The sequence below is a fragment of the Pongo pygmaeus genome, chromosome 3 (assembly GCF_028885625.2).
Source record: "Pongo pygmaeus isolate AG05252 chromosome 3, NHGRI_mPonPyg2-v2.0_pri, whole genome shotgun sequence".
In the NCBI taxonomy this organism is placed as follows: Eukaryota; Metazoa; Chordata; class Mammalia; order Primates; family Hominidae; genus Pongo; species Pongo pygmaeus.
The window spans coordinates 118,275,285-118,289,238 of record NC_072376.2 but is presented as its reverse complement, the minus strand read 5'-3'; the positions used below and the strand labels follow the sequence as shown (position 1 = coordinate 118,289,238).

The following is a 13,954-nucleotide window of genomic DNA, read 5'->3' as shown; positions in this document are numbered from 1 at the left end:
GCCTTTCTCTGACTGCTGATGCCTGCTCTGCCTACACACAGACAAGGTTAGAAGTGCCAGGAATTAACACTCCCAGGAGGATCCCTTAGCCAGTGTCTGACAGGAATTGAGGAGGGTAAATACTCCTCCCATGGGACAATGTGTTCTGTACAGCCTCCTCAAGCTCCCAGTGGGAAATGAGCCCCGTTTGGCCACAGAGTTAATCCACTCATTAATGTACCCTATATTGTCTTCTTTCTCTGTCTCATTTCCCCGTTCCCTTACTGCTATTTCAGGGTATCATCTCCCAAATCAATACCATCTAAAATCCTTTTATCAGGCTCTGCTTCTGAGGAATCCAGTCTAAGATAGATTGAGGTGGTGAAGGAAGGATTTACTGAGTAAAGTCTTGAAGGACATGAAGGAGCAAGCTATGAAGTTATTTTGCGGAAGAGCATTCAAGGCAAAGAAAACAGCAAGAACAAAGAGCTTGAAACAGTAGTGCTCCTGGTTTGTTCAAGAAAGAGTGAAGAGGCCAGAAGGTAAAAATAGATGACATCAGTGAGAATGAGGGCCAGCCCCTGTAGGACCTTGTAGGTCATCATGAGTATATTAGGTTTTAATCAGAGTGAGAGGGGAAATCATTGGAGGGTTTTGAGTAGAAGAGTGACATAATTTGACAGATATTTTAAAAGGATCTCTCTGGCTGCTTGGTTGAAACAGGGTAGAGGAAGAGAGATGGGTCACAAGACAGTTGTAAAAATCCAGGGGGTTATTGATAGGTTCTTGAACCAGAGTAGAAGTAAGAGAGGAGATGAGACATGGTCTAATTCTGGATAAATTTTGAAGGCAGAACTAAAGAATTTGCTGATCGGCCTGATATGGGAATTAAGAGAAAGAAAAAGTTAAGGATGACTCCAGGGATTTTTGCCTGAGCAACTGGAAGGTAGAGCTGCCATTTTCTGAGATGAGATAGAATACAAGGGAGAATGTTTTAAAGAGGAAATTAGGAACTCAGTTTAGAACATGTTAAACTGGAGATGACTTGTAGATAATCAAGTAGAGATTTGAGTGGGGAATTGGAGAAACAAAGGAGGACTTCAGGGAAAATGTCTAGGCTGGAGATAAAAATTTGCCAATCATCAGCACGCAGATGGGATTTTTAAAGCCATGAACCACATCAGATTTGCAACAGAGCTAATGTGGACAAAAGAGAGAAGAGGACCACAGACAGAGCCCTCAATTACTTCAGTGTTTATAGATGAGGATTAACCAGCATAGGAGACTGAGAAGCAGCAGCCAGAGTGGTACAGGGAAAACAAAGAGTGTGTAGAGTCCTGGAAGACAGAAAGCACTGTTTTTGTCAAATGCTGCCAACAGGTCAGGGAAGTGAGTGCCTCCTTTTGCTAATGTCTAAAGCAATTAATTGTTTGCATAACTAATTAGCACAACTAATCATGACTGCCTTCTGTCATGATCACTTCTAGCATTGCCTTGAAATAGATCTTTGATTGTTATTTGTGTTTTATGTGTTTATGAGTCATTTTCTTGGCCACATTATAGACTTTACTAGGGCAAGACTGTGACATAAATTTCCTTGATACCCACGCAGAGCTCAGGAGCAGGCACTGCATGCAATAGGCACTTGACAAACATTTAATTTTTTAATTTGCATATTCAACTAAAATATCACATTCTTCTTGAAATATAACTCAGTTAATCTGTCTGGAAGTGATCTGTCCCTTCTCTGAACTCCAATTGCACTTATTGTCTACACTTATCAATTATCACTTTGCATTACAAGTTATCTTCTCATAGCTATAAGAGGCCTCTCACTAGGGATTCTTAGTTTTTTGATGACACAAAAATGTGTTTCATATGTCCTTACATACTCTAAATGACCTAAAATTAATTAATTAATCAACTCATGTAATCATCTACCTTGCCTGTGTCTAAAGTGCCTTACATAAGTACATATTAATAAAATAATTGTTTCCTTAATATCTGCTTCCTTTCTGGCCCAGTGTTACTGTTTGGAGTCCAGGATTTATGGCCCTGTACTGATATGCACGGCTATTTTGATCTATGCCTGAAAAAACTGTCTCAACATTGCTGGCATTTCATTAGAGAGGTTTATGGCAATATTATAATAATCACAGCCACTGAAATTTTGTTGCTTATTTTACACACACACACAAACAAAAGCAAATTAAAATTGTGGTTTATGCATCATCTCCATTCTGGGAAGTAAAGTAATGAGCACAAGATCATCTTTCCCAGGCTGAGGGATGACTTTTCTGGATATTAAAACAGATCCACTTAACACATCTATGTTTTTCAATTCTGGGCAGCCCAAATCCTGCACTGAATTGGGAAATGCATTCATTTTTCTCCTCACTTGGTCCAGCAGATTCTGATCTGGACTATAGAGTATAAAAATTAGAGAACACTGAAGCTGTCCTAAAATGGAGCTTAGGAAGTGCTTATAAATGTAACAAAAAGGAGGACAGTTTCCATCATAAAACTATAGTACAAGGATAAAAATGAATGCCTCATTTTTTTGAGTTGAGACTTTCTGAACAAGCAAAGATAAGAGATTTCCTTCCCATAAAAAGAAAACTCACATACTAGAATATCGATGTATCACTTTCATACCCAACTAAATCTGAATCCAATATGACAGCAAACTATGTGTTTTCCAGGTTGACAAAACAGAAATGTCCCTCCAGGGGAAAATGGGAAAGTAAGTGAAGTGTGATGACTCAGTGTCAGTACTTGAGAAAGAGGCCAGTTAGATATTATGTATTAACATAATCACATTGTGGCTGGCAACACTGTGACTTTTATTTTTAAATTTAACATTTCACATCTATAACCTCCAACACATAGGAACTGCCCTTATTAACAAACTTACAGAAAATCAAGACAAATTTTATTGAGTTTTTTTTTTCTGACTTTATGAGACTTCAGGTATCTGGCCTTATTATGGAGAACAATGGCCCAGACTATATAATAAATGCTAGGATTCCACAGAAAGTGTGAAAATGAAGTCTTTGATTTAAAAAAAAAATGGAGTTCTAACCTGGACATACAGATTACAGGATTTTTTGTTGTGATGTATCTTATCCTTCATGAAAATCAGTATTTGTAAAGGATTGAAGAATATTTGTATCGATAGTTAAAGCAGACTTCCAGCAAGAGTATAACATTTTCAAGTCAGCACCTTAGTTCAGAAAGGCCAATACAAAGTAGAATGAGAAAGGCAGGTATATTTCTTTTGAGTCATTTCTCCCAGCATCTTAATTATACTTGGCAGGAATTGCTCTGGTTTTCTCAGATTTTTATTTAATGTAGTGAACAAAATCCCTGTTTTTCTCTGGCTTTTAGGGCATCTTTTACTTTGGAATTACCAGCCTGGTTTGGATATCTGTACTCACTAAAGTCTGTGAGGTCTTGTGACTGAGGAGTTTGACCTCAGGAACTGCCTTACTCTACAGTGGGTGGGGCTGGATCGAATAGGAGATGGAAGTGGAGAAAGGGACTTGGCTTTTTCATCAGTTTGTTTTACAGTTTACATGGATTTCTGGTGTTTCGAGCATAGCGTGAGAAACAGCCAAGATATATAGGAGATTGTTTTATACATTATAAAATTTCTTCCAAACAACCGAATGTGTACCCTTATTCTTAAATGTAGTCTCTACCCCTCTGAAAACACAATATATTAAAAAAAAATTTGGAAAGTTTGGGAGAGTAAACAAGGTAAAGGATCAGAGGAAAAATTTTATCCTTACATGTAAAATTTTACATGTGTATTTAAAAGGATTATTTAAAGAGAGAAAGGGAGGAAGATAGAGAAAATAAGGGCATTATGTTTTTAATTAAAGTTCTTATTTTGAATTAATTGTAGATTCACATGCAGTTGTAAAAATAAATGAAACAGAGAGATCCATGTACCCTTTACCAAGTTTCCCCCAAGGCTAACATCTTGCAAAAAATAGAATGTGTGCATTGGATTTTGATGTTGTGGGGTAGAACATATTATAAATGGCATAAGGCAATTGTTTGCATAAATAAGACATGTCTGTGAGAAATCAATACCTTAACTCCACTGAGTTCAGGGCAATTTCATGGAAGAGACAGAATTTTAGAGAGTAGCCAACTTTAAGAAAGTTGTGGTCAGTGAGCCAAGATGAAATGTGTTTTCAGGCCCAGACTGCAATCAGAAAATTCTGGAAGTGAACAGAGATGGGAAGAGTAGCTGGGTGATTTAAAAAGAAAGACAGAGAGAATTCCATGGTTGCCTATTAAGCAAAAATGAAAGACCATTCTTCATGGAAACAGTAAATGTCTTTTAGTGAAGGTGACAGCTGGAGAAAACAATTTTGACAAGAGTCCTCTGTGACCATTGAAAATTCATGCCCAAAGATATTTGCTTACATCTGGTTTCTTCTATTTGTTATGTGGGCAAAATTTTAGCAAATAACTTTGAGAAGCTTCATTTATCTATCTATCCACCTATCTATCTAGGAAAACTGGCTGTATTTTGATAATTACTAGATAAAATATTTTTGCCTTGGTCCTTTTATCTTGTATTTCAGTGAGCTACCATAACAGTAATTCTGTCCTTTGTTCAATGAAAGTAGCAAAATTTCATTACATTTCATTGTCTGAATTCCTGTTATGGACAAGTGAGGGGTCTGAGGAGCTGGGCTGGGAGTCAAGGGTGGTGAGAGTATTCAGATAGAACTGAGAGTCATCTCAGAGAGTGCGTCTAGGGAGTGACACTAAAATTTAGAGCCAAGTAAGCAGTGCATCAGGGCTGCTGCAGAGCCGCTATGCACCGTATAATTTCTGGGAGTGCTGTTCCACAGCAAGGCAGCCAGGGGCTGGAGATAGAGGTACAACCTAGCTTTGAGGTGTCATGACAGACACCAGGGATGCCCAACCAGCTAGAAAGCATCAGAAGAGAGGGCATGATATGGAACTCTGGAAGATTCCCATGATATGTGCTGAAGCTGTAGTTTCTGTTGTATAGGACGGCAATGGGCTCACTCTGGTGAAGGAGGAGCCATGAAAAACACAGCAAAGGGATATACAAGGTTCACTGAATACTTTAGCAGTAAATATAGCTTAAAATGCATAGGAAGTCAATGGGACTTTGGCTATCTCTTTATTATATATAAATTTTCATTGTATTATGGTCTTTGAACAGTATTTTTATTATTATAGTACATCTATATCTCCCTCCTCCCTGTCTCCTTTCAGGGATACTTGGATCTATACTGCATTCTCAGGGAGTTGGTGAGCCCTCCTCACACGCAGCCTTCTCTGTGAGGGTTGGTATGATGGCTAACGCTACAGCAACTTGGTTTGTGGTGGGGGGCACAAGAAGGAAGCTGAATGCCTGAGCCCTGGAGTGCCTTCCCTCCCTTGCTCCTTTGAAGAAGCGGCCAGTTAAGAATTTTCCCTCCCTAACTCCCTCTCTTTTGTGTTTCCCTATCCCAGGGCTTTCCTCACCCACTTTGGACTCTGAGGGAGAGATTTTGTAGGATGTCACACAGAACAATTGCTCGATACACTCCCCACCATCCTGACATTGAAACAGCCCACTGCTAACCTAGGTATGACTGATAACACCAGTAATAGGCACCATTTTACATTCAAGGACTCTAAATTCAGAGAGAGCATGAACATCAAATTTATGGTCCCTTATTTTAATAATTTTTTAAAATTTTCTGTTTAATATTTGTTATTTGTGGCTGAAAATAAAATGTGTAAATATATTGTTGTCTTCAGGGGAAAATATTCCATAATGGCATACAGTCAACCCTTTGAATCCCTGAGTTCCATGTCTATGGAATCAGTCCTCTGTGGATCAAGAATATTTTTAAAAATGCATCTGTATTGAACAGACTCTCTTTCTTATCATTATTCTCTAAACAATATAGTATAACAACTATTTAGATGGCATTTACATTGTATTAGGTATCATAAATAATCTAGAGGTGATTTAAAGTATACAGGAGGATGTGTGTAGGTTATATGTAAATGTAATCATTGCATTCTATATCAGACACTTAAGCTTCCATGTATTTTGGTATTCTTGGTGGATCCTGGAACCAATGCCCCATAGATACTGAGGGACAACTGTGTATAGTATAATTCCTATTACAGAAAATATTTCAGTAGGTTTGTATAAACAATAAGCCAAAATAATTATTGTGCTTATTTCTAAGTGGCAAGACTACAGGTGATTATTTTGCTCTATATATTTTTTCTAGTGAAAATTATTTATATAATGTTACCATATAGTATATCAAAATTTTAACAGAAAATTCCAATTGAATTCCTGTCGATACAAAATTATATATATTTTAAGCCATTTTTTAGAAAACACAAATTTTTCAGCATAAGGCACATGATTAAACCAAATATGAGTAAATTCAAAATAAATACACATAACTTTCTTGTTATAGAAATAAAATTTACCAAGAGTGCATTCAAACACATACACTTAAAATATCATTGGATGGGTAAAAATATGCTGGTAATGGAGTTTGCCTCTAGAGGAGGAAACTGAGTAGCTGAGGAATTCTATAGCCCCCTTGAGATCTTTAGTAGATTTGCACTATGTGAATTTTAGCAACTGAAAATAATTAAAAAACAAAGAAAAATAAAAATAAGTACAGTACTCAAATTCCTCCAGCTATTCCTTTCCATCACTTTTTGTCCTTTCCATTGTTAGATTAGTCTACTCTAGTTTGATTTATTTTGACTTATAGCCAAAAACATAGAGTATCTCTCACTGCCCTGTTTGGATAATAAATAACTAGAACCTGTTTTCCCACTAAATGTTTCAACACTAACTGATGTGAATAACGTTTGCCTTCTTTGCAAAACCTCTCACAATGCTGCTATTAAAGAAGATGTGTAACTGCTGAGTTTGATATATTATCAGTTCAGTAAAGGTCTGACATAGAAAAGCCTTGAAGTTAAGATTAAAGTTTACAGCACGATTGTCACAGAACAGTTGTCAGTCAAGGGCTAGATCTAATCACTCATTTGTACACTGATTCACTCATACAAGGTCACTCAGGTAAGCCAGGAACTTCTGGTACTTTCCTCAGTTTTCAACTTCCTTCATTCAATTTTCACTTACATAAAATGACTTGTTTTGTTTTGTTTTTACTGGGAGTGGTCTGAGTTTGATTTTGTATAGAGAAAAGATGATGAATCCGATGATACCCAAATTCTCTCCTAGCTTAACCTGTAGTTGTAAAATATTTATGTTGCCCTAGGTTTAGCTATGCATGGTTTACAGATTGTTGCTATAGTTATCTGAAAACTGTATGTGTTAATTTACAAATTTTGACAGTGATGACAGGTGGTTTGTGGTCAAAGACACTGGTAGTTAAATGTCCAGAAGGGAAGTGAGAACAGGAAAGAACTAACAAACATTGAAAAGGTAGTGAACTGAATGAACTGGTGGTGTTAACTAACTACCTCAGCACTCATATAAATGCTGATAAGAGTCATATGAGTACCCGAACATTTATTTACTTAATCAAAGGTTAAAAGTTTTGAGAAGTGGGAAAAAGGCAGATCTGACATGAGAATTCTGAGAACCTTAAGAGAATTGCTATTACCTTAGTGGAGAGAACTATTAGAATGAAATTAAAGTCCACAATGAGCAAGGCAGAGAGCAGACAGCATTGAAAGATACTTAAATAACAAGGTCAAAGTGTGAAAAATCAACAACCTTAAACGATTCACATAAAACAACCTAGAAAATGTGAGTTAGAATTTTGAGAATTGTAATTCACAGCATTGAGAGCAAAAGCCAAATGTGCCAAATAAACGACCATAAATGTTACCATAATGGAAAAGTTTTACTTGGCATGGTCTAAGACACCAATTCTGAGAACTGCTTATAAGAGTTTCACAGGAAGCCAAAAACAAGTAAAGAAAAATAACAAAAAGTAAAAGCACAAAAAAGAATTCGAGAAAATATATAAGAATACAGCTCAGCAATGACATTCATTTTAGCGGGGCTAGTTTGACTCACCAATGTAGCAGATTATTTAAATTGGCAACATTTTCATGCAGAATAAACTTAGTCCATTTGATACAAATGTGGACTAAGAACTCAAAGAAAGACTTTTCTTGTATATTTGGTGCTTTTGTCTGTCTGTTTGTTTGTTTGTTTCTTCTGGAGACAGGGTCTTGCTCTGTCTCCCAGGCTGCAGTACAGTGGTGTGATCATGGATCACTGCAGCCTCAACCTCCTGGGCTCAAGTGATCCTCCACCTCAGCCTCCTGAGTAGCCTGGACTACAGAAGCAAGCCACTACACTTGGCTATTTTTTTAAAATAGGCATGAGGTCTCCCTATGCTGCCCAGGCTGGTCTTGAACTCCTGGCCTCAAGCAATCCTCTTGGTTGTGCTGATCTTTCCAAAGTGCTGGGATTACAGGTGTGAGCCACTGCAATTGGGCATGGTTTTTACTGTTTTTTATATTGATCATTAGCCAATCACAGGGACAGATTTTTGATAAATTGTTCTTATTTTGAAACATGTTTTAGTCACAAATGCTCTTATACCTAGTAAATATTTTATATTTAATTTTAAAATAGACAGTGAATAAAGATGACTCCTTTAGGATCGAGGAAAGCAATTTTTTTGGTTTGTTTGTGTTTGATTTTGGTTTTTAAGATAGTAGATAATAGTGCTATGAATGATTCAATAAGGAGGGTAAACTACTCAGGAGAAAGAAAGGACGCAGATCGGAGTAAAACTCTTAAGTCTGAGGGGATAGAATCCACTGCACTAGCAGAGAGAGGTCATCCTTCATTAGAAGCGGGAACCATTGCTTCTGGTAATAGGAGGAAGCCAACTTATACAGGTAGAGATGCAGTAAGTTGGTAGATTTGGTGTTGGGAGTGTGCACATCTTATTGTTTTTAGTTTCTCTATGAAATGATGGAAAAGGGCATAAGCTAAGAGAAGAAAAAGCGGTGTTTGACATGTGAGGAAAAGGATGTGAGAGAATCTCCTCAGAAATATTACTGGGGGCCCCAGTAGAAAGGGGTCATGAATTTTATAAGAGATTAATTCTGCTGCACAGGTAAAGGTGTGAAGTAGATGAAAAATTGAACTTCACCCGAGTAAGTTGTTGCAGGGAAGTAAATGGAAAGAAAGAGAGAAAAAGGAATTGAAGTCATGTGCAAGGAGCGATTATAATGAAGGACCCATAGAAATTAAAGCATCTTTGGGCCCGATGAAGAGTGAAATGGTAGTAATGTCCATAGCCTGGAGGTCTCGGTGCCATCAGAAGGTTGTCAGAAATCATACCAGTGGGAGTCGGCTTGGGCATCAGAGAATAGTAAGCTTGAAATTCTGATTTTGAGGGGATGAAGTTGTTGGTAATGACAAGTTCTCGGTTATGAGTCTGGCGTGAGTGGCTGAATGGGATTGAGGAAAGATTGTTGGATATGAAAAAGTGAAAGAACTGAGAGGCCCAAATGTTGCATGGGTTATTTGCATGAATATTGAAATTACCTAAAAAAGATGTCAGAATTAAGGAGGAGAGAGAGAGAGTGAGAATACATAGACACAGTGGGCTAGGTTCCAAATTTTTCAAAGAATAAGAGTTGACAGGTAGGACTGTACCATAAGGAAAGGTAGATAGTGACAGAGTCTGATGCCATGTGCATTTAAAATCAACATTTTAATAAGTAGGTAAATGAACATGTTAGTAACCATTGATATCTGCCAGAATAGCAGTTATATCAGATACATCTGGTTTATATGTTAATAAAATGAAATAAAACGCAGCAGAAAACATTTATATACTTAGCAATGACACTAAAGAGCAAATTTTTATCACAACCATCAATATTACTTCTACTCTTACATCATGAATAAGAAATTTCCAGGTTTTCAGAAAGTGTCTGGTAATTCTGGCATGGGAACTGTGGAGGATTAAATGAGAATGCTAACGAAGTGCTTGGAGCAGGATCTGACATATAGTAAGTATTAAATAAAAGTCATGAGGCAGTCAAACTGAAGATGACTTCCTGAGTAAGTAAAGGCTTCCACGCCTTCTTTGCTACTCCTCTTTATACATTGTCTTAGATCAAAAAACAATTTTTATATCCGAAGTGCCTTGACCTATACTGGTTTTCCCTAATTTGTAGGCCAGATGGTTTTTTAAAAAATATTTCTGAGGCCGGGTGTGGTGGCTCACGCCTGTAATCCCAGCACTTTGGGAGGCCAAGTCGGGTGGATCACAAGGTCGGGAGATCGAGACCACCCTGGCTAACACTGTGAAACTCCGTCTCTACTAAATATACAGAAAAATTAGCCGGGTGTGGTGGCGGGCGCCTGTAGTCCCAGCTACTTGGGAGGCTGAGGCAGGAGAATGGCGTGAACCCGGGAGGCGGAGCTTGCAGTGAGCAGAGACAGCACCACTGCACTCCAGCCTGGGTGACAGAGCGAGACTTCGTCTCAAAACAAAACAAAACAAAACAAATCTGAGAAGAGTACTGTGTTAAGAAATATAAAATCTGCTCCTGAATGTTGTAAATAGTTGGGGGCATGACAGGCTAGCAATGCTTTTATAATCATGGGTAACATTAAAATATGTCTCAGAATCAATAAAGTTGGATATATTTGACTAAACATGGCAAAAACAAAATAAACATACATCTTAAACAAGGTTAGAAACCAAAAGACTTACCAGAAAAATTATTTGCAACATGTGGGATGGAAAAAGAATAACTCTAATATACAGAAAGTTCTTATAAAATAATAAGAAAAATATTAAACCATCATTTTTTAAAAGAGCAAAAAACATGGATATGAATAACAGAAAAGACCAATGAATATAGGAGAAGATATTTATCAGAAGGAATCAAAAGAACATTTATGAAATCAACAAGTCTCAGCATTAAAGAGGATGCAGAGAAAATTCTCTCTGAATCATTATTAATAGGAATGAATATTAAAATCATATTGACTTTCTGTTTGGCAGTTATCCATTTTATTCAAAATCTTAAATATGCATACCCTTTGACCTAACAATTCAATTTCTAGGAATTTATTCTAAGTATATAAGGAAACAAACACCCAAAACATCTCAGCCACTGTAATAGTAGACAGATATTGAAAAACATTAGTACTCATAAAAAGATACATATAACAGATTTCTGGATGAAACAAGTATGTTACAAGATATTATTTGTAATTTTGATCACATTTATGTAAAAATATATGCACTTGTGTATGTATATGTAAGTGTTCAAATAGATGTCTGAGGGGATATGTCTGATCGTGTTAATAGTAATTTTCTTTGACCGTGGAACTTCTGATCATTTTCACTTTCTAGCTTCTGTTTTTCTACATTGTTTGATTTGTGTATTTACAACCCTAATGATGAGTTATCACTCCTTGGAGTCTTTGCCCTTGTATTCCACTTTGCCTGGACCATTCTGTTACCTCCTTCAGTTCTCTGCTCAATGTCCTCCACTGGAAAAGTCTTCATTTGCCACTCTATTTGAAATAGAATGAACACCCCTTTGTCCCCATCTTTCTTTCTTTCTTTCTTTCTTTCTTTCTTTCTTTCTTTCTTTCTTTCTTTCTTTCTTTCTTTCCTTCCTTCCTTCCTTCCTTCTTTCTTTCTTTCTTTCTTTCTTTCTTTCTTTCTTTCTTTCTTTCTTTCTTTCCTTCCTTCTTACTTACTTTCTTTCTTTCTCTTTTTTTTTTTTGAGACAGAGTCTCACTCTGTTGCCCAGGCTGCAGTGCAATGGCGTGATCTTGGCTCATTGCAACCTCCGTCTCCTGGGTTCAAGCAATTCTCCTGCCTCAGCTTCCCAAGTAGCTGGGATTACAGGCGTGTGCCACCACACCCAGCTAATTTTTTGTATTTTGTAATTTTGTAGAGATGAGGTTTCACCATGTTGGCCAGGCTGGTCTTGAAATCCGAACCTCAGGTGATCCACCCACCTTGGCCTCCCAAAGTGCTGGGTTACAGGCATGAGCCACAGCACCCGGCCTTGTCCCCTTATTTCATTCCTTTTCCCTGCTTTAGTTTTCTCAGCCATACTTCATACCATATAACATATCTTAATTTTGTTTGCTTATTTATTTATTGTGTATTGTCTGACTCCTCCTTTTCTGCACTAGAAAGTGAACTCCACAAGGGCAGGACTTTGTTTTGTACTAAACTGTAACCCCAGAGCTGAGAACAGTGCTGTTTTGGGGAGAAAGGCACATCATCCCACGGATACACCTGAGTGCTTCAATTTCATGGTGCTAGTGATCCTATTTAGGATATGGGAGAGAAAAAACTGAAAAAATTAAAATCTCAAATATACATTTACCTTTTTATTTCTCAGGGGCTGAACCACTTCCCTAACACACAGCTCTAGATCATTGAGATAATCCTTTTCTGTCTGTATCAGCTCCTTAATGATCTTTTCCCGCTTTGCCATCATCCTCTTCATTTGGTGCTCTTCCTCTGGGGTTAAGGTCTCAGCTACAGAACACTCACCCTGTGGAGTCATCTTTTCTGTTAAATGAAAACATATACAGGTGAGGCATTCTGCTGAGGTTTCTTTTTCCTTCATTACAAACAAACAACACCTTCGCAGGACTTTGTTAATAAGGAAAAAGGCTGAAGGTATCCTCATGATGTTTTCTTAGGAAGTGATATACGGACATTCCCCTACAAAACTATGAGCAAGAGGAAAAGTGGGAGCGAACTTCTTCTAAGAAGTGAGTTAAATGATACTCAATTATCATGGCTTCTTTAAAATATCCCATTGCTAGTAGCTTAGCCTTTAAAGCCAGTATTCAGCCTGGAGGTCAAATGTATAAAAAAAACAGTTCAGAACTTCCCTTCACATTTGCTTTTAAATCAAAGGAAGAATTTTAATTAGTAAATGAAATGCCTTTAATTAGTAAATGAAAATGAATTTTGTTTGTCACTGTTATTAAAAATAATTACCTCTCATTCTCAGTGGGTAATATCCAAATCTCAATGAAATGGAAAACAATTGCATGATTGGAGTTTTTCTTTTCAATTCACTATCAGAATCCATGAGGAGTGAAGAAGTGGTGGATTAAATAAATTTCAACTGAAATTTTTCATGGTTCATCTTTTATACCAAGCATATCTTGTTATTTCAAAATTCTTGAACTTATCAAACAGAAAGTTTTAATTTAAAAAGTCATAGTACTGGGGAGATAATGAGATAAATGGGAAGCCTCATACATAGCAAAAGTTTATATGAAGTATTCAAGTAGGAAAGCTAAATATCTTCAAGGACAAGCTCCCCACAGCAATGTAAAATTTTGGAAGCCACAAACCAGACCACAGACCATGAAATCAAAGTGGCGATAAACATCAGGGCAGTGTGTGAGTATGTGTATGTAAGAGTGTGTGTAAGTGGATTTGCTTCAAGCTTGAAGCTTAATTTTCATCTTAGTTTCTGCAGTTGCAGAAGTAATTATATTTCACTTAAAGTTAACATGATTCTAGTAACTGGTATATGAGACATCTTCAATGTTGACACCACTCCCTGAGAATGTGGAACTTTACAAAAGGGCCTATAAAGAGTCTGTACAGTAAAAAATAAATGTACAGGTCACAATGTATGAAAGTGAAAATAAGGAGTGTTTTCTTGGCTGACTCCGGAAACAAAGCTAAGACAACTGGAGAAACAATATAGCAGAGGAGTTAATGGTGGGATGTCAAGAGACAGCCCCAGGAATGTGAACAGACACTTTAAAAAGTAATGAGCTCTCTCTCTGGCCCACTAACTTCAGCATTTCAGGAAGAGGCTCAATATTCAAACATCTGTGGAGAGTAATTCCAGCATCAGTTTGGAAGCTATACTAGGTTGATCTTTGGACAATCCAGACCCACAGGTGAGTATGTTTCGGAATCATTTATCGCCTACCAATCCTTCCTTCATC

The 13,954-nt window shown here is 37.2% G+C and overlaps 1 protein-coding gene across 1 annotated transcript in view; it reads right to left on the bottom strand.

The window, feature by feature from the left end:
* The window catches only part of ARHGEF38 (Rho guanine nucleotide exchange factor 38), a 123,207-nt gene that overhangs the window by 76,920 nt on the left and 32,333 nt on the right, over positions 1-13,954 (bottom strand). The window contains exon 2 of the mRNA XM_054484498.2: positions 12,358-12,545. Within this exon, the coding sequence (XP_054340473.1) occupies positions 12,358-12,545 (188 nt within the window). The remainder of the gene's footprint in view (positions 1-12,357; positions 12,546-13,954) is intronic.